The sequence below is a fragment of the Macaca nemestrina genome, chromosome X (genome assembly GCF_043159975.1).
Source record: "Macaca nemestrina isolate mMacNem1 chromosome X, mMacNem.hap1, whole genome shotgun sequence".
Classification (NCBI taxonomy): Eukaryota; Metazoa; Chordata; class Mammalia; order Primates; family Cercopithecidae; genus Macaca; species Macaca nemestrina.
Genome location: NC_092145.1, coordinates 122,920,822 through 122,942,455, shown reverse-complemented (window position 1 = coordinate 122,942,455; position 21,634 = coordinate 122,920,822). Strand labels below are relative to the sequence as shown.

Genomic DNA, 21,634 nt, shown 5'->3' with positions numbered 1-21,634 from the left:
CTCATAAATGGATTTTCTCATGCCACATAAAAAACAGAAAAACAGCCCACCACATTCTCTCCCTGTACCTTTTTTTTGTTTTGATTCCTTTTGAATCTTGACATTCTATTTGTGTTTACATTATTTTCTTAAATAGAAAAATGCCAGAGATGTCTGAAGATTGAAATCCCCCAATTTCAACAAGGGAAGAGATCTTATAATTATTTAAGTCTCATCCCTTTATGGAACCTGAGTTTTAGAGAGATTTAGTGGCTTATCGAGGTCTGAGGGACGGGGGTGGGCTGAGTACATCCTGATATCAAGAAGATAGTGGAAAGTTCAATGGGCTAAAAGGAGTTTTGTCAGTCTTGGTGCTGGCACACCAATAAGCAGAGGTCTGCCTTGGAATAAAAAAACTGCTTCCTTATTAGGCCCTGATCTTTGCCCTGAATTACTTACAGTTATAGAGGAATACACTTTGTAGTCAGTTTTTCTGGGAGGTAAAGATTGGTTCTTAGGGACGATCTTTGACGCTTTTTCACCACTGGAAGCAATGCTTCAGACCACTGTATTTGGAAGACAAAGGGACATGCTCACATGGCACAGTGAAAAGTGAAATCTTTTCCCACTTGGTGGTGGATGCATGACAATATTCTTGCACTTTGAAAAGCCTATGTGTGGTCTGGTTATTTTTAAAAGACCGGAAACGCTGGCCCTTTGAAGAATCACGCGTTTCCTCGGCCAAGAAAATAGACTGGGCTAGAAAGGCGTCGGGACTCCAATTCTGGGCCTGGGTGGTCGCAGTTTTTCAAAGGGATGTGAACAGTTTCCCAAGATAGGACCCAAGGGACTCTAGGACCCAGAGGCTGCGCGCGACGCCCGCAGGGCCAACTATATCCTTTTGAGCTCCCGCGCCACTGCCTGAGCCGTCTCACGGCGCGGGTTCGCGGCCCGCCAGGGGAAGGTCACCACAGAGACGCAGCCGGCACTGGCGAGCGAGCGAGCGGGCGGCGCACGGAGCGCGTGGGCGTGTCCCGGCGAGGCTGCGCCGCTCGCCCCACCCCACCCCACCCCAGCCAGGTCGGCCGCCCCCCCCAGGTCCAGCTCCAGAGCCCAGGCCGGTCGGCCGGGCCCGCGTGCCCTCGGCGGGCTGCGCAGAGCGCGGGAGCAGTTTGGGGCTGGGCATGCTGGGAGCCCCTCGAGCAACGGCCGCCGCCGCCGCCGCCACAGCCACAGCCACACAGCCACCGCCACTGCGTCCGTCCCCGGTGAGAGCCGCTGACGCGCGGAGATGAAATTCCCGGCCTCGGTGCTGGCGTCCGTGTTCCTGTTCGTGGCCGAGACAACGGCGGCTCTCAGCCTGAGCAGCACCTACCGCTCGGGCGGGGACCGCATGTGGCAGGCGCTGACGTTGCTTTTCTCGCTACTGCCTTGCGCGCTCGTGCAGCTCACGCTTCTCTTCGTACACCGCGACCTCAGCCGCGACCGCCCGCTCGTACTGCTGCTGCACCTGCTGCAACTTGGGCCCCTTTTCAGGTGCGTGCAGACACCCAGAGCCAGCCCCAGGCCGCAGCCCCGGTCCTGTGGCCTGATCCCTGGACCTGCTCGAGTGGAGGGAGGCGGTTTTCCTGTGTAGACAGGTGGCTGGGCCCCAAGCCGGTCCGCCATGCCCCTCAGCCCCATTATTCCAGTCAGGAATGGGACGAATCATGGTATAATGGTTATAAAGCTGGGGCACACTGAATTCCTGTTACATTCCATCAAATGAAATAGCCAACATTCAACTGAAATTGACCAACAAAAATGGCAGTTTCTTGTGCTTCAACCTCATTAAAGACATTGGTTTCTCTGGGGTCAAGTAGGCTCTGACAGGATTGGCTTTTGTGGTCACAAACCCTTGGGAAGTGTGTTCTAAGCTGTGGTTATGGGGACAGCATGTACAGGTGATTTAATTTTAATTTATCAAGCATGGAGCTTACTGTGTGCCAAGCACTGTTCTAAAAGCTTTAAAAATATTTAATTCTCACAGGGAAGTCAAGAAATCCATGCACCATTCTTTTCTCTTGGTGGCGTAATGAATATTATGGGATATGGAAACATATGGGGTTCTAGAAATGTCTTCCGGCCCTGGCGAACTTATAAACGTAGCCGTTAAAGCTGGTACACATGCACCATGAAGACAAAACTTGCTATGTGTTAAGTAAAGAAAAACTGTTAGTGACATTTCTGGAAATTCATTTTTATTAACACAAAGCAAGTAGAAATATATTGTAATAAAACAGACTGGCTTATCTAAGGAGTTTAAAATGTGTTGTTTTAGTACCTTTCATCTCTATTGGAAAAGTAAAACAAAGGCCGTCCATTTGGATTAGAAATAGGTTTATAATACTGAATTTTGGACATAGGCAACAGAGGAATTTGAAGAGATGGAAAGGCCAGAGAGACACCTCAGCTGCTAGAAAATTCAGCTAGCTAAGGACCTTTCCTACCAGGAAATCTCTCTCTCTCTCTCTCACACACACACACACGCACACACGCATACACACGTCGAGGAGCAAGATAAATTTTACAAAGTTATAATTTTTTTTTTTTTTTGAGAAAAGGTCTTGCTTTATCAGTCAGGCTGGAGTGCAGTAGCAAGATCATAGCTCATTGCATCCTCCACCTCCTGGGCTCAAGTGATACTCCTGCCTCAGTCTCCAGAGGAGCTAGGACTGCAGGCAAGCGCCATCATGCCTGGCTAATTTTCTTTTCTTTTTCTTTTTCTTTTCTTTTCTTTTTCTTTTTTCTTTTCTTTTTTCTTTTTTTGTATTTTTTGTAGCGAAAGAGTCTCCCTATGTTGCCCAGGCTGGTCTCGAACTCCTGAGCTCCAGTGATCCTCCCGCCTGGGCCTCCTAAAGTTTTCCCTATGTTGCCCAGGATGATCTGGAACTCCTGAGCTCAAATGATCCTCCTGCCCAGGCCTCCCAAGGTGCTGGAATTACAGGCGTGAGCTACCACACCTGGCCATAACATTTTTGCACCTCATATTAAAGAAAACTGTTCCGGCTGACACACGAACTACTGACTTGTAGTTTACACACAGTCACAGCAAACTTGGTGAACGAGTTTCTCAGCCTCCAGAAGCTGCAGAATCCTAGAAAGGAAAATAAACAGGTACACTGGCAGGAGTGGGAGGTTGCTGCTGACTTCCTGATAGCTGGGGAAGAGTGTGGGGAAAAAGAGAGGGAGGGAGGGGAGTTTTAGAAGTCCTGGAACCTGGAGCCATTTAGTGAGGAGAGAGTTAGTCCTTTCTAGCCAGGTAAACCCTGTGATCCAGACTGTATTCCCGCTCAGTAAAATAAGTGTGATCTGACTTTGGGCAGGGCACTTATCATTTCTTAACATTATCTGTGAGAAGAAAACAGATAATGTTTAAGTGGAGTAACAGGAAAAAGGGGAACTGACATTTCTCAAAAGCTTCTTGTGCTAGATGGTTTGATATATACTTACGTCCCTCAATTCACTGAATCCTCACCATGACATAGATGTAATTGTCCCCATCTTGTAGGTGAGGAAAGTGAGGCCTCACACTATGTTCTCAAGGCTCCTTAAAAAGAGCTAATTATGTTCCCTGTGCTCAGTGGAAGAAAGCAGAGGACTGTGTAGTACATTCTATTAGTAGTTCCATTTTAAATTAAGAAAAAGTTTGGTCATCTTGGCAATCCAAGTAAATGATAATACCCTATCACTACTGCTATTTAAAGTGTTTCTAAACACGAAGAGTAACCCAAGACAAAGCTAATAACATAATATATATAAAAACAAGATGACAAGTATAAACCTGAACTCAAGAAAACATACCAAGATGTTAAGAATAATAATTTCTGAATAGTGGGGTTATGAGTGATTTTAATATTCTGGAAAATATATAAAACCATATAATAAAACAATTATATATTTTTCTATATTTTTCAGTTTTTACAGTAAAAATATTTTAACTTTATTAAGGAAAGAAAACTTTTAGTGCTTTGAAGAGATAACGTCTCATCTATATATAAAGTTTCAACACTATAAAAATACCTATTTCCAGAAAGTTCTGAATGGGCCATTGTCTTGAAGCAAAAACAAAATAAAAGATAAAAAAACAAAACAACAGGCAAACCCCTTCCATCAACAAGGAGTCACTGATTCTAATGCAGCTGATTTATTTCAAGGAGATATTGGACCCATGACCTTACTGAGATACACAAAATGTGGTTCCAAGTCTCTTAGCTTCCAGATTAAAAGAAAAGCAGTTTGTTCTTGTGTATTAGCCTGACTTAATATCTTACTGGAATTTCTTCCTGCTGACTGTTTGATTCCATTTTAACTCTAAGACATCAACTTTACATAAAGATAAAAATTATTTCCCTCAAACAAAGGAGTGTCATGGTGATTCCTACCCCCTTCTTTATGGATTGGATTTAGTAATATTTCTAAATTGTTTTTTGACAGTTTAATTCTTCTTGCCTTTGGATGAATACTAGCCAAACTTGTGTTTTTGCTAGGTAGATGCTGCGTTTGAGTTCATGCAGCACGATGGCCCAGTTAAACTGCAATACATTACACTAATGATTCTGGGCTAAATACTACTAACTAGGCTTTGCTCCTTCTTTCCTTTAGGGAGGCATAGGGAGAGCACCATATTTCATTTGTGTCAGTCTTGTATTTAAAATGGTAGTTACAGTTTTTATGATTGTTTTCACATTAAGCCTAAGTTTGAATGATACGAACTTTGGATAATGCCTTGAATTTATTTATAATTTTGAGGAAAATCTTATTGTGTATTGTAATAGATACTCTAGCAAACCACAGCAGGGAAAAGATCTCTTACCTAAAACACAAAAACATTTTTAAAATTCTGTTTATGATTTTTTTACATTTATGCTAATTTTTATAAATTAATTGGGAGGAATAAATATAAATAAGTTACAAGTTCAAGGAATTCCCCTCATCTCTTTTTTATTACTGGTATAGTGAGGAAAAAAATGGTACATGAAAAATCTGCATTTATAAAATAAAGCCTAAGAAGTTCCCAAAACCTTTCCAGAATACTGCAAAATGATGCACCATAATATATCCTTCTACATTAAACTTTTTAAAGAATTTAAAATGTTAATAGTCTACATTTGAAGAGAATGTCTTTTTTCATTTGCAAGGTGCTTTTATATACAGTGTTTAATTTCATCCATGGTAAAGCCCTGTGAGTTAACTGTCATTATCTTATTTTTACAGTCCAGGAATTGAGGTTCAGTGAGATTAAGCAAGTGGCTTTTCAAAGGTTTTGCAGCAGTTTCTATTTAACCAATTTGGGTTTTGTGTAGGCTTACAGAGCATGTGTGTCATGTGAAGATAATGTGGCTTATTGGAAATTATAGTATTTCTTCGGAAAAAATGTTTTAATTAGGGTCTCTGGTACCACAGATTATTTATGCTGACATCCGCATGCATGATTTCAGCTAAGGAATAAGCTCCTTCTGCTATGATGCTTGAAAATGGGATAAAGTAAAAAATAAGGATCAACTTGCTGATTATCTACATTGGGGTTAGCAAACTGTACCCCACAGGCCTAATACCCCCATCGCCTGTTTTTGTAGGTAAAGTTTTATTGGAACACAGCCTTGCTCACTGGTTTATGTATTGGCTACAACTGCTTTCACACTGCAGAGACAGAATCGAGCAGTTGCAACAGAGACCATGGCCTGCAAATAATAAAATATTTACTTTCTTATAAATACTTCACAGAAAATTTGCTTTCCCTTGGTGTAGATGCTACTGAAAAACTACCTTGAGTATTCAATTTTGATAAAAGTATCTAATTTCTGGCTTTATTTAGCCAACCTCTCAAGCAACAAACAAATAAAAAACCAAAAAATAAAAACAGATTTTGAGTAATTAGATGAGTCTTGCAGAATTGCAAGAATAGTAGTTTGTTTCTTATCAGTTTTCCTAACCTACAGTGGCAGGAGGTCTTGGGGCCTTTTCCAAATGTATTAAACACCTATGACTACATGTAAAACTCTATGCTAATACAAATGTATCACCTGGGAAAAAACAGTGGCTTACAAGAGGTTCCACCTGAGCTTTAGGACCTTCTTTCATTTCCATCAAATGACCATGGAAGTTTTACTTTGTCTACAATTCTGCAGAATGCTTCCAGTTTCATCCAGCCCCTTCCTTGGCATCAGGAAAATTGCTTTCTCATCTGAACCCTCATTTCATTCATTCAGTTCTTAGCATGTGCTGGTATTTAATTTGTTTGTTTTAGTCTTTCAAAACTCTAAGCTTGATTTTATTATGCAAGTAAAACATTTTTTAAAATGACAGAAGGGCAGGAAACAGATTTGCACAATGAGGAAAATAAAAGCTCTCATTTGACTGCTCAGAGAGAACAATTCCTAATGCTTTTGTTGTATATCCTTACTAATATTTTTATAATGGCATGCTAGTAAACTGTCTCTTGGGGAAAACAAGCCCTGATTTTCAGTGTTTGCTGATTTCTCTAATGCGTATATTCCCATCATGATTGATCAAGCTACCAGTTGTTTAACAACTGGCTCACAAAATTCCTATTTAACAGTCTGCTCTCCTGAGTCAGTATGAGCCAGCTCAAACATTTCACTGTTTATATGTATGTGTGGGTATGTGTGTGTAATCTGTATATATTTCTTATATATGTGATTTTCTTTTTATAAAAAATGTAATTTAAAATATATGATTCTATTGTAATTTGCTTCTTCCACATACCAAATATGGTAAAAATAGGTAGCCTGGTCAACATAGTGAGACTGTTTCCTCACAAAAAATAAAATTAGCTGGGCACAGTAGCATGCGTCTGGAGTCCCAGCTACTTAGGAGGCTCAGGAGTGAGGGTCCCTTGAGGCCAGCAGTTGGAGGCTGCAGTTGGAGGCTGCAGTGAGCTATGATCACACCACTGCCCTCCAGTGTGGGTGAGAGAGTGAGACTGTCTTTTGAAAAAAATTTATATATTGGTATTTGTACTTCTATACCATTGATGTTAAGGACTGTATAATGTTTCATTGAATTGATATATTAGGATTTATTTAATTATTCTTTCATTTTTGGGACCTTTAGAGTATTCCCAGAATTTTGCTATTATACATAATGCTATGATTTAAATTGTTGCAATACATTTTCTTCTAAGTGAGATCATAAGTGATAAAATGTCATAACTGAAAGTGCTATATAAATATTAATTTTCATTATTTATTATTCTTATTGTGCGTATGTCCCACTATCCCATTTAGATTGTGAGTGCCCCCGAATGAGGCAGGGGTATCCAGCTGTCTGCATTCCCCACAGCACTTAGTAAACTGCATCTGCATTCATCTCATATTTGAGAATAAAGATGATTATCAGTTTATTCTGTTTTTGTTTTGTTTTTGTTTTTGTTTTGTTTTACATTTTTGAGACAGAGTCTCGCTCTGTCACCCAGGCTGGAGTGCGGTAGTGCAATCTTGGCTCACTGTAATCTCTGCCTCCTGTGTTCAAGCAATTCTCCTGCCTCAGCCTCCCGAGTAGGTGAGACTACGGGGGTGCACCACCACGCCTGGCTAATTTTTGTATTTTTAATAGAGACGTGGTTTCACCATGTTGGCCAGATTGGTCTCAAACTCCTGACATCAGGTGATCTGCCTGCCTCAGCCTCCCAAAGTGCTGGGATTACAGGTGTGAGCCACCACACCCGGACAGTTCATTCTGTTTTCTAATCTTTGTTGTGGTCAGTGGTCCAACAGTGTGAAGTTGCTAGGCCTCATATAGCCCTCAGTGATTAATTTGAGTTTTCCTTCAGAGAAAATTCAGTTGGACATGCTTGGGATTGAACTTGTGGCCTGAACTTCACTGACATTATTTCCAACTGAAGAAACTGGTCTGTGTGGTTTTACATATTTTCATGTAATACATTAAAGTGTTCTTGACCCCACGGGACAAAATGTCGTACACAAATCAACACCCCCACACACCCACACACACCATGCACTTTCTTTATCCTAGCAACAAATGAAAAATGGTATTAATCACAAAATATGTCCACTTTGTACTCACCAGAAAGGTTCCTGCATTTCCTCTCTTACGTCAAGCTTTGTTTTATTATTTCAAACTATAAATACATTCCAGTTGCCGTAGTCGCCTCAGGGTGACAGTATAAAGTTAGCATTATAACATTAACATTCAATGAAATAGATGAAGCCATTAAAATCTTCTGGCAGCATCATAAGGTTGTTATAAAAGTGCATGTTAGAGGAGGGACAAAACGTCCTTTAACAAGTTATAAACCTACGGCCATGAGTATTTTTCTTACTCCTAGGGAAAACACATTTTTCACCAGAATTTTATTATGAAAATTTTCAAACACACAGAAGAAAAGTTGAAGGAATTCTATAGTGAATGCCCAAGTACTTACCACCTAGATTCTACAATTAACATTTTGTTTCACATATCTATCCATCTATCAATTCGTGTGTGTGTGTGTGTGTGTGTGTGTGTACTTCAAAGTTAATCACAGACCTCAGTATTCTTCCAGCTTCAGCATCCATATTTTTACCTAGAGAGGAAATTCAGATGTTAAAAGCCAGGTATTCTCTCAGTCTGGAAAGGTCACTGATTAAGTCTCCATCCCTAGGTGGGACTAACTTTAGTCCTGCCCTGTAAGGACAAATGAAAACAGAGAGATAGGTAACATGTCGTGGTCTCCCAGTGAAATGCTAGATGGTAAGCTGCCTTGTGCTGGAGGATTTCCAAGCCATAGCTTCTGCTTTAACTGGGGTGGTTTGGGGCATCTTTTGGATGTGGAACACACATGTATGTGCATGCATGCATGCAGTCACACTGTATTATCATTTTTCACAGCAATATGACAAAGTGGGCATTATATCTGCTTTATAGTGGAGGGAATATACTGGGGTGGGGATAGTAAGTGACTTGGCTATGGCTACACAGCTAGTATGTGTCAGGAAGGAAAACTGCACATTATTTCTGTGACCCTGGAGCTGGAACCACTTTCCATTCTCTAAGATATTTCCTTGCTTCAGTGGCCTTTGGTGTTACTTCTTCATTTGGTTCTCATACATTCCCATTGGCCTCTTGGAAAGCCTCAAGAGGACTGCATATGGAGAACTGGTCCTTGGAGTGGTTGATTTAGAAGAGTGACTACAGTTCAGAGTAGTCAAGTCAAGTCTTTGAGAATCAGGCTAAAGGTAAGTAGGATGAGCATGGAAAGTCAGAATCCTGTCTGTCTCTAATTATTATGACTTGCTGATTTGTTTTCAGGTGTTTTGAAGTCTTCTGCATCTACTTTCAGTCAGGCAACAATGAAGAGCCTTATGTCAGTATCACCAAGAAGAGGCAAATGCCAAAAAATGGCCTCTCAGAGGAGATTGAGAAAGAGGTGGGCCAGGCAGAAGGCAAGCTAATCACCCACCGATCAGCGTTCAGCCGGGCATCAGTGATCCAGGCTTTCTTGGGCTCAGCCCCTCAGCTGACCCTACAGCTGTACATAAGTATCATGCAGCAGGACGTCACTGTTGGAAGAAGTACGTATATTTTTAATTTCTGCCTGCATTTGGGGATCAAAATGAGAAGCAAAACATAGTTTATTTTGTTTCAAAGGAAATTTGTTCTTAAGTGCATTTAATTCTGAATCTATGTTCTAGTTACTATGCTCAAAACTCAGTTAAAATAACATTTATTTTGCTTATGACTCTGCATTCTAGGCAGGGCTCAAAAGGGTTACCTAATCTGTGATCCACTAAGGATCAGCTAGGGTGGCTCAAAGGTGGGGGGCTAGAATCTATTCATGGCCCCTTCATTCACATGTCTTGTTGCTCACATGTTTTGATATTGGCTGTTGCTGGGAGTCTCAGATCTTCTCCATTTGATTTCTCTGTGTGAGTGAGTTTGGGCTTCCTTAGAGCATGGTAGCTGCTTCCAAGGGTGAGTGTTCTAAGAATGAGGGAAGGCCAGATGGAAGCCGTATCAGCTTTTGTGATCCAGGCTTGGGAGTTGGGGCACATCACTTTTGCTTCCTTCTCATTGTTGAAGTACTCAAAAGTTCTGCCCAGATTCAAGGGAAGGGAGAGGGAAGCCAACTCTGACTCTTGTTGGGGAATGGTAGAGTTCTGGAAGATCATGTGGGACCAAAAATACCACTGTGGCCATTTTTAGAAAATATAGTTTACCAGAGGCTGAAAATACAGCTACTGGAGGCTGGTCCTCTTGGGATTTCACTCTGTCTTTCAGTGCTAGTTCTCAACAAGTTGAGACAGTTGGCTTAACAACTTTGTGGTGAATAATGGAACAAGGCTACTTTCCTGTCTTCTTAGATTTGTAATAGGTATATCAGTTTATAAGTCAAGACAATGTTCTACCTTTGGGCTATTCTCACATCATCAAAATAAGAGCAGATTTTGGTTAAGTTTAAAAAACAACACTATTTGCATCAGAGTCAAGATTTTATTGAAAAGCCTACAAATGAGAAGTGGATACCCTCCCAAGTATTAATATTATGGGTAAATGAAAACTATTATGGTAAGTTTTATTATGGGTATACAAAATGATTTAAAAGCCTTAAGTTGAAAAAATACATGTTTAAGAAAACATTGAATATAAGAAAGACTTATTTATTTTACTTCACTCAGTTTTATCCTCTTTCTACCTATATTTCAGACTGGCTGGTAATAATTCTAGTCAGAGTCACAGGATACTTACATGTTGAGCCATCTCCCTTATCCAGGTTGCCTGATTGTGTTTCTTAAAGTATGAGTCAGGATCTCAAGTAGAGATCTTGAACCTTAGTGGATCAACATTTATATGGAAATACTTTCCACAACACCTGGTAGGGAGTAAAAGCTCAATAAATATAGCAGCATCCATGTTCCCTAAGGAATTATAACTGGAATGGGTCTTGACCAAACTGCATGCCACTATACTCTTTTTCCCAGTTTATTGTTTTTCCAAGTGGCAGGGATACAGCAATAAATCAGATGTGATGATAGCCTATTTGATTTTTAGAGGTAGATCCAATTTTTTTCCTCAAGTTTTTTTAGTGACGATTGTCTCACAGTTGAGGGGTTGGCAAACTACATCCCATGGGCCTAATCTGGGCACTGCCTGTTTTTGTCAGTAAAGTTCTATTGGGACACAGCCCTGCTCTTTCATTTATGTATGGTCTGTGACTGTTTTGGGACTAAAACAACAGAGTTGAGTAGTTGCAATAAACATAATGTGGCCCACAAAGTCTAAAATATTTACTAACTTTTTACAAAGAAAGTTTGCCAACCCTTGTTACAATTTTTCAGACATAATTCTGTTCCGGAAAAATCAGATCTATCTTATAAAATGTCAGTGTCACAATGGATATCTGAAATGTCCCAAAAGAACTTAGAAAACCATAAGTCCTCTGAGAGTTAAATGATAAATCAAATAGCTACGGAAAAAGGAAGTGGGCATGGTCTTGTTAAAAAGATAGATGGCTGCCATTTATGCAGGTCTTGACTAACCCCAATCACTGCCTTAACATATATAAGGAAGGATTATCTCACTCGGAAAGGGTAAGACCCTTATGAATGGAGCATGGTCTAGGGTGTGTCACAGAGGCAAATGTTGGTAGTGTCTGTCATGTGGTTAGAAATGTATTTGGTGCAAGGAACAAACACCTAACTGTAAAGTTAACCTAGAGTTTATTTTTCTTATCTAACTAGATATTGGAAGTAGACAGTTGCTGACATTATTTCAGCTGCTCAATAGTGGCAAAGTTGATGTCCCTGCCAAGCCATTGGCCTTTTGCTTGGGTTGCTACTACAGTTCCAACCATCATAGCTACCTTCAAAACAGTAAGAAGGGCTGAAGAAGGAAGGGTAGATATCTTTCTCTTTTTATTAATGAATGTAGCTTTTCCATGAATCTCCCTAATAGACTTTGCTTTGTCTTCCTCCTTTTATTAAAAACTATAGCTTTTCCAGAAATCTCTCTGACAGAAATGACTTTAGGTCTCTAACCAGAACTGATCAGTCATTTAGCTTCAAGGGATGCTAGGAAAGCCAGGTCTAGGAATGTTTGCCACCAGTGGTTTAGACCAGTGTTCCTCAAACTTCCCTGATGATGATTAGAGTTACCTGGGGGCTTGTTAAATATATAGATTGCCAGGATTCATCTCTGGAAACTGTGATTTGCTGTGTCTGGGATGGGAGCCAAAATTATGTCTTTTCTTTTTATTTCCCTTTTGTTCTTTAAACAAGGGCTCCAGGTGATTTTATTATCAATAAAGTTTGAGAACATTGGGTTAGACTAGTCATGGCCTGCATGTGGTTGGGCCCATGACCACCCATAACAAAACCATGTTCTCTTAAGATAGTGAGAGGAATGGAAAATGAATAGGCAGCTGACAGTGTCTGCCACATCATCTAAATGCAGTCCAGACCAATAGAAATGTGTCCCTCTTGACAGAAGGACATAGAGTCCATCACAACCTGACCCTATTCAGCATTCCAATTCTGTAACTCTCTCCTCTCTCACTGATTCTGTGCTCGTTGAGCAAACATTGATGGATTTGGCATTAGCAGAGTTTGCCGTGAGGGAGAGAAGGGAGAGCCAGCTACATGGTCACTGGAGAGTTATTGTTTTTCTTCAATTGCAATACAATTTATATAACATAAATTTCACCATTTTAAGTGTACGATTCAGTAGGTTTCAGTATATTGACAATGTTATACAATCATCACCACTGTCTAGTTTTAGACATTTTCATTGCACCGAAAAGTTTTGGACAATTTTAGACATTTTCATTACATCAAAAAGAAGTCCCCTATTCATTAACAGTCACTCTTCATTTCCCTTGCCCCTAGCCCCTGGCAACCTACTAATCTACTTCCTGTCTCTATAGATTTGACTATTATGAATCTTTCATATCAATGGAATCTTATGCTATGGGGAAGTTTTCTTTCTCATAGTCAGTGAATAATGGACACTGTGTCTGTGAGCTTCAGTCTTGGGTGAGTTTGGATATCCTGAGATTCCCTGAGTCTAGTCAGTTCTCAGCAAGGGCTTGCTCAAGTCTGAGGATCTTGGAGGATGGGTTGGGCTGAAGCCTAAGTGAGCACACCAACGTTACTGTGCTTTGTGAAGGCCCCTGCAGCCTGCCATTTGGCTTGCCTGTCCCTCACAGTACCCTTCTCTATTCCACTCAAGGTGGTAATGTTGGTAGTGAAAATGACTGTTTCATGAACTCTTGATTTGTGGCAGGTACTGTGATAGGCATTCTTCTGTTTCATTTACACAGTGTCCCTGAGGTAGATAATGTCTCCATCTTACTAAAGAGGGAAATTGGGCCAGGCACAGTGGCTCACACCTGTAATCCTAGCACTTTAGGAAGCCAAGGTGGGCAAATAGCTTGAACCCAGGAGTTTGAGACCACCCTGGGCAACATGATGAGACCCCATCTCTACAAAAAATACAAAAATTAGCCGGGAGTGGTGGTGCATGCCTGTGGTCCCAGCTACTTGGGAGGATAAGGCGGGAGGATTGCTTGAGCCTGGGAGGACCTTGGCTCCAAAAAAAAAAAAAAATAGGAAAATTGTATTCATAGCCTGCCAGAGGAGCCAGAATTTGAGGTTAGATTTTTGTGACTTTATTTATGGACTCAATGAGTATTTCTTGGGTGTGTTCTGTGTTTTAGACCCTATACTGGTCTCTGAGGATAAAGTGGTGAATAAGGTAGACAGGCCCCAATCATCTCCGAATAGGATATATAAACATCAGACAAATTATTAATCAAATGCATAATTTATTTAAGGTAAATCCTGCAAAGTCAAAGATAAGTAGCCTCTCTGAGGGTATGTTGGGGGGTGTCTAACCGAGTCTGGGAAATGAGACAAAGGTTTCCAAAACTTAGGTTTAAACTGAAAACTGCTAGATGAAGAAAAGAAGCCAGATGAAGAAAAATCAGGAAAGAGCATCCCAGGATTTCAAGTTTTATTCCAGAGGCAATGGGAAGGCACTGATGAGTTTTAAGTAACAAGTCTCATGATCAAATTTAGTTTTAGAAACTGATTACTCTGCAAAATGGATTGGAGGAGAGTGAAGGAGGAAACAGAGAGGCTAGGAAGTGGGCTACTATAGTTGTCAAGGTGAGAATAATGGCCTGGACTGGAATAGTCAGAGTGGATTATTGGAGCAATATTAAGAATGCGTAAGTGGAACAATGTGTTGATTGATTGGATATGAAGGTGAGGCAGTGAGAGATGTCAAGAATAATTCCCAGTTCCTGATATGGACTGTTGTAGCCATGGATCTCCATTTGTCTTGGTAGTGAAGTAGCAGGTTTGCAAGGTATATTTTACTTTCAGTTTCAGGCTTAAAGAAATGAACACATTTTAAAGATTCTATTTAACTCATGAGAGAACAAGCAGATGTTCGGACCAGCTTATAAGATAACCCAAAGGACAGATGTAGGAATATTGACTAGAGATATCAAAATGAGTATGTAAATGGAAGTAAAACTGGTTTTATTACAGCATGAGAAGGGTGACATTTGAACCTCTACTGTACAAGACATTGAGCATGTCTGTTAGTGACTTACAGCTTATAGAGGAATGTAAATGAGCTCACTGGCCATACAAAGCTAGAATCACAGAACCTGGATTGGCGTAGTGAAGACAGGACAAGGTTTTGACTGAAACACGTTTTTTGTTGTTGTTGCTAGAATGTTTAAGTCAAGTATAAAGTTAGACTTTCCTCAAAAAGATGGTCCAGTTATTAGGGTGAGCAGGTTCCTGTCAGAGACATTTCGAGGCCAGGCTTGATCAGGGCTCAGTGGACACCAATAATATCACAAAGTTGAGGTTGTCATGAAGGCAGCTCCCTGACCAAGGAGGGCCTGGAGCACAATGGGCGGGAATAAGCACTGGTACCTGGAGAGGCTCAGGCTAGTGGGAAAACCGACGAGGGCTGATCAAAACAAAACTCACCAAGACCATGTGAGGGCAAAAAGGAGCCTTAGAAAGGAGATTCTTCCCTGCTCCACAAAAGCCTAGCTGTAGCTTCCTGTTAGCCACATGGACGGCTTTCTGCGAGAAGGTCAGTATTCCCAGTGCCTGAGCTCATCCACACCTGTTTTCCTGGCTGTTATTCTCTAGTATCTGATGGCCAACATCCTGGAGCAGGCAGGCAAGGAGGCCCAAAACAGCTGCAGGGTGCATATCACCCCAGAACACATGGAGAGGGCCATGCACAAGGATGAGCAGCTCAGATGCCTCTTGGAGGATGTATGTACCCACCATCAGGTTGATGAGGTGCCCCAGCCCGAGAAGGAGGGATGTTTGGGTCTCCGAACCTGGCAGGACTTCATCAACAATTTCATCCAGCCTCAAAAATTTCCATAGATGAGAGACTCCAGGCTGCTGCCATCAGCCCATGCTATTAAAGTCTTTAATGACAGTGCCCCTGACTTCTCTCAGGTTCTCTCATTTTGGGTTGTAGGTGTCTCTGAGACATCTAGGAGAAGCTATCCCATAGAGAGCTGAATAGGTGGGGTGTTTGAATCAGTGATTATAGAAGGGGCAGTTTCCAGTGGTGTTGGTGAGAGCACTGGCCCTGGTGGGAGGAGCTGACTGGGGATAAAGATATAGAGACTTCCTCATTGGCTTTGAACTGCAAGGCCTTGTGAGGCCAGGGAGTTGCTGGGGGCCTCCTAGGCTTGATAAATTCCTGACCTGATGCTGGAACCTGGGGTGGAGCTGCAGACTCTGACTGAGGTGCGGGAGGCTTTATTCAGAATAGCAAAGGTCTGAAGTCAGAGGGCAGTGGCCACAGGGGTGGGTGGAGGGGGGCACACTGCATACTGGCTGGCATGAACTTCATGGGACAGGCTTTACATGGAGATTGAGGAGTGATGGGGAAAACACAAGGAAAAATGCAAAAAAAAGAGAGTTTTGGTCATGTTATTTTATTTATTTATTTGTACCCTGCCTCATTCCAAAAAAGACTTGAGACAGGGATTAGTAACTGGTACTCTGACACTTTGTTTGGAATATATTCTTCTATCCTCTTATGGACACTGTTAAATTAAGTAGTAACATTATATAAAAGCTCTCTGGCCTAGGACATGCAATCCAATCGTTCTTAATGGTTACAAAATATTACAAAACTTATTTGTTAATGTATTCCATTATAAACACAATTATCAATTGCATTCCCAGAAAAAATAATGTGTGTATGATCATGTATTTCATAGAACAGCATAGAGTTATCAATGGCCAAAAACAGGTTCAAAGGTATACAAATAACCTGTGTAATTCTGTCTCGAGTGATGGCCTCTAAAGCATGTACTGTACTTTTTTTTTTTGTTTTTGGATGAAGTGGGTGATGCTACTGCCATAGCTACCACCTTTATTCAGTTTCCATAGACCCTCCAAGTTATCTTTTCCAAAGATAACTAGCTTCCAAACCATATTCAACTAGCTTCCAAACCATGTTCAAAACAGCCTTCATGAGCATGTACTGTACTTTTAAAAACTTGTGCTCTGAACTGTTTAAAAAAGGTGTCACATCAAGTGTTGTAGCAATCTGTCCCCTTGCCTGTGAATGTCCTTATTTAGATTTTCACCCGTTCTTTGGATCCTCTATGGCCGCATTCTGCTGCCTGCTGGCCAGGAGGCTGCTCAGCCAGATTCAATAACAGATCAGACAACCTGGGTTTGAGATCCTAGTTCACCACTTTCTGACCATGTGATCTTGGACTTTCATTTACTCCTGCTGGGCAGGCTTGCTCATGTGTAAAACAGCGGTAATAAGAGTCCCATATCTTTAGTTTTCCCAAAGATTGGGTCCACTTGGGATATGCACAGTGTGACCCCTAATAAACAGCTGCATCTGTCTCCTTCCCTAACCCCAGGCCGGGGTACATCTGGGCCTGGTTCTCAGGTTACTGTTGGGCACTTGGTCCACTGGCTATGAGAGCCACATCCTGCTGAACCCTGTGGAGAGACAGGAGAGTGCCTGGCAGAGGAAGAGCCCTTCCTCTTTGTGTCCCCTTTGCTCCTCCTGCCTTGTGACTCGCCCTCTCTCTGCCTCTGTCTAAGCAGAAGGACCCAGCTTGCCCTTTGACTAATTCACAGGAGTGTCCCGAGAATGAAGTAAATAGCGGTCTCGTGTTTAAAAACTAGGCTGTGAGAAACCCATGTCCTGGACACAAAGATATTTCACTTCGGCCAGGGGAGGGGGCGCTGTCGCCATGAAGTGATGAGCTGAAGGAGACTCCCCACCTGGAGTTGCTAGAGAGAGGCCTGCTTGCAGCTCAAATGCACAGAAGAGGAAGCAAGGAGCTGGGCTAAGGCTGGGAGTGCTCCATGGCTCTCCATAAGGAATCATGCAGTGGTGGGGTGAGCAGCTTGACAATGAGGTGCCTCAAAATATGAGGTTCAGTGGACATGATACGGCAAGAAAGACTTCTGGGATTTAGACAAGCACATCTTCCACATGGCCCTAAGGACAACCCTGACACTGCTAATCTCTAATATATTATTTCCTAAAGCACAGTCTACAAAGTGGCATCTTACAACTCAAACTGGATGGCGGATAGGTTTGCTAGTTCTAAGCAGACATCTTAAAAGAAAATTAATAAGCTGGTAGCATTTGAAAATCAATAACATTTTACCTGGAAGTCTGGATTTCTGGCTCTCTTGAGAAGTAGAAATGAGGGTATACATGATTACAGTCACATAGAGATGACTAGCTACTGCTCCATGAAGACTGGACCTCTGGTTTGCCACATTCCTTCCACACTCTTCCCTATGAGGTCCTATATTTGATCTACTTCATTAATTTATAGTAGTTGTCTGATTAATGGAGATACTTGAGTTTGTTACTTTCACTATAAATTAATTACAAGTCCACAGTATTTAGAACAATCGATCTCATTTAATGAAGTAGTATATTGTGCAGTGCTTCTCAAAATATCATTGGGGTAGGACCAAGCAAACTTCCTTGTTTTTCTTGTTCCAGTACATTGTGAACTGATATGTGGTTGTATTACTAGTATGCCACTCATATTTGACTTGTCATTCGAGTTTAACAACTGCACTGGTATATACCTTGTTCAAAAAGTGAGCCCACTAATTTAAATGTGGCTAAATCAGATGTATACAGATTCCTTAATGCCAGCTCTCAATGTCCATACTTACCGTAACTGACTGGTAACAGACAGTTCATTGTACCAGTCCTCAAACTTTTTAGATTTAGATTTTAGATTTAGATTTAGATTTTAAATCTAACGAAAAGCAGTAAACAGGACTTGCAGTTGGTATTGTTTCTCCTTCAGAGTCTTCATGAAAACAGATTTATCCCTCTTATATTTAGGACTTTAGCATAATACTGGTGAAAATGTTGCTGAACTACTTCTGTTAAACCAAAAAATATTAAGGAAAACAGTTAGCATCAGTGGGGCATGTTAGATGTAAGATTGTTGAGTTCTGAAATGTAGGATAAAAAGAATTCACCAAGGCAACTGTGAAAGGGAGTCTTCGTGACAAGAAGGGACAACATACTGAAAGAAGAGGCAGAACTGGGTTCTGGTCTCCTACAGTGTAGTTTACTTGGGGGCCCATCACTTTCCAGTGAGGAAAATGGAAAAATTGTTTCAAAGATCAGCTAGAAATGTATAATTATGACTGTGCTCTTTTCCTAGCAAAATATTTCTATGGAAAATGGGTACATAGGGTTCAGAGGACATGATTCTTTTAGGGTCTCCATTATACAGCTGAGGCCACTGAGGCCCAGTGATGGTAATCAGTTCTTGTAAAGTCACATGGTGAGTGGGCAGCACAGTAGAATGATGGCCTGGGGCTCCTTCCTCTACTGTATCCTGAAAAAGGGGTCTCAAAAGAGAAAGTGTTTAATGTTCTCCTCTGAGAAAAATAAGCTAAAGTCTTCAATACCAAGGTGTTAGGATCTCTTGGATTTCTTGGGAAGCACTCAATAACTCAGTCCCAAGAATATTCATTTGTGCTTTATTTGGGGAAGGCCAGACAAATTAGGAGAAAAGTGCTGATTTTATAGTATAAGTCTTTGGACTTTGCAAACCTAGGTCTTGTTCCACTGGACATTGTGTTAAACTGTGTTATGAACACAAATATGTCTCAGTTAAGGTGTTCCGGTAATTCTGATCTGTCCACTAACCATTGTCTTAAATGTGGCAATGTGATGGCATGAGAAGCCTGTGTTCAAGAGCCTAGTCTTTGAAGTACTTGAGGTACTGACCTTTTTCATGGTGCTCTAAGACAATCCTTCTTTGCTGAAGACAAAAATCTCCCTCCTGTAGCTGATTGTAGGGCCTTTAGGGAAGCATCAGTGTAAATCAAAAACTATCTGAGAGCCAGGCATACTGGCTCATGCCTGTAATCCCAGCAACTTGGAAGGCTGAGGCAAGAGGAACCTTTGAGGCCAGGAGTTCAAGATCAGCCTGGGCAACATAGTGAGACCTCCGTCTCTACAAAAATATTTTAAAAATTAGCTGGATATGGTGGTATGTAACTGTAGTCCCAGCTACGTGGGAAGCTGAGTTGGGAGACTCTCTTGAACAAAGGAGTTCTGAGCTGCAGTGAGCTACAATTGCACCACTACACTGTAGCCTGGGCCACAAAGTGAGACTACAATTCTTAAAAAAAAAAAAGTATCGTCCGGGCATGGTGGCTCACTCCTGTAATCCCAGCACTTTGGGAGACCGAGGTGGGTGGATAGCCTGAGGTCAGGAGTTCGAGACCAGCCTGACCAACATGATGAAACCCTGTCTCTACTAAAAACACAAAATTAGCGGGGCGTGGTAGTACATGCCTGTAATCTCAGCTATTTGGGAGGCTGAGGCAGGAGAATTGCTTGAACCCGGGAGGTGGAGGTTGCAGTAGGCTGCAGTCGCACCATTGCACTCCAGCCTGGGCAACAAGAATTTAAAAAAAAAAAAAAAAAAGCATCTGGAGATGATAGAGACTTAAAGTGCCTATGGTTCACTTACGACTTGTGATAAAGTGAAAAGTCCAGTGGAAGTACATAACAAAAATAATACAACTGAAGAAGAAATTGTGACATACAAAATAAGATAATAAAGCCAATGTAAAAAAGTTTTGAACAAAATGTATGTCAGCATAATGATTAATCATATTTTGAAGTAAGTCTATGGTAGATTCTAGACATCTGTATTTTACTAAACCTCCATAAAAAGGTTTGATGTGCATCCTCAACTTAAAAAGCCGTGAGGGAAGATGCTTCATAAAACTTAAAAGGAAAGTTGTGACTAAATAGTTTTAGAAATCTACTGAAATGATGACTGTTAATACCATAATTTTGTTGCCTAATATCATGAAGGAAAGCACTAGCAGGACTCTGATAATTAGAAACATACTATGGACAGTGGGGGCACTGACAAATCTCTAGGAACTTCTCATACAATCTAGAACTTCTGAAATGTTTATACTAATAATATATTTCATATTCAGATTTTATCTAGGGAAGGCTGAGTACCTCTTTTCTTTTTTTTCTTTTTTCTTTTTTTTTTTTTTTTATACAGGGTCTCACTCTGTCACCCAGGATGGAGTGCAGTGGTACAATCATGGCTCACCATAGCCTCAAACTCCTGGGCTCAAACCATCCTCCCCACTGAGCCTCCCAAGTAGGTGGGAATACAGGTACACACTACCATGCCTGGCTAATTTTTTTTTTTTTTTTTTTTTTTAAGAGACAGGATCTAACCTATGTTGCCCAGGCTGGAGACCACCTCTTTTGATTTTACTTTTTTCCATGCAACTCATCAATACTAACAGCAGCAAAACTAATTTTATCTAATATCTATCTTTTTATAAAGTGAAAGAACAAATCTTTCCTATTTTCTAGGTACTCTGTTGGACATCTCAAAGATAAGTCTAAGTGTAAAAGATTTATAGAGTTTCATTTTATTTCATTTAAACTTTTGAATTTTATTTTGAAAGGCAAAATTGCTAGGAGATTTGAGAATTAAGTTAGGATCATGGGTGGCTGAGTACATGAATGGTTGTAGCTTGGCTATCTGTTAATTAAAGTGACAGTACAATATTTGGATAAACATACAAAAGACCTTAATACATTCTTAATGGAGAACTTTTTTTTTTTTTTTTTTTGAAGAGAATAATCAAGGGCAAGATAAAGTTATGGAAAAAAGGTGTTATTGTGGTAAGATGCAGAATCCCTACTTTTAGGGCAGGATTACATAGGTAATATTTTAGGCTAAATTATGACCCCAAAGATATTCACTTTCTACTCTCTGAAACCTATATATGTCACTTTATATGGCAAACGGAACTTTGCAGATAAAGAGATTGAGGTTGGGAGATTATTGTATTGTAGGTCATGTAGGTGGGCCCGGGACAAATGTTCGTATAAGGGAGAGGCAGCAGCAGGTTTGATCACAGAGGAAGAAGACCATGTGAGGAGTGAAACAAGATGCTGCACTGCTGGCTTTGAAGATGGAGGAAAGAGGCAGGAACCAAGGAATGCAGTTGTAGAAGCTGGAAAAGGCAAGGAAATGGATTCTCTCCTTGATCCTCTGGAGGGAGCATGCCCCTGTTGACACCTTGACTTCAGCCCAGCCAAA

At 41.0% G+C, this 21,634-nt stretch overlaps 1 protein-coding gene across 1 annotated transcript in view; it reads left to right on the top strand.

Annotated features, from left to right (window-relative positions):
• The first annotated feature begins 1,054 nt into the window (after window positions 1-1,054).
• Window positions 1,055-21,634, top strand: part of LOC105463248 (X-linked Kx blood group antigen, Kell and VPS13A binding protein) — a 44,967-nt gene continuing 24,387 nt past the window's right edge. The window contains exons 1-2 of the mRNA XM_011710263.2: window positions 1,055-1,515; window positions 9,292-9,554. Coding sequence (XP_011708565.1) covers window positions 1,271-1,515; window positions 9,292-9,554 — 508 coding nt within the window. The 5' untranslated portion in view covers window positions 1,055-1,270. The remainder of the gene's footprint in view (window positions 1,516-9,291; window positions 9,555-21,634) is intronic.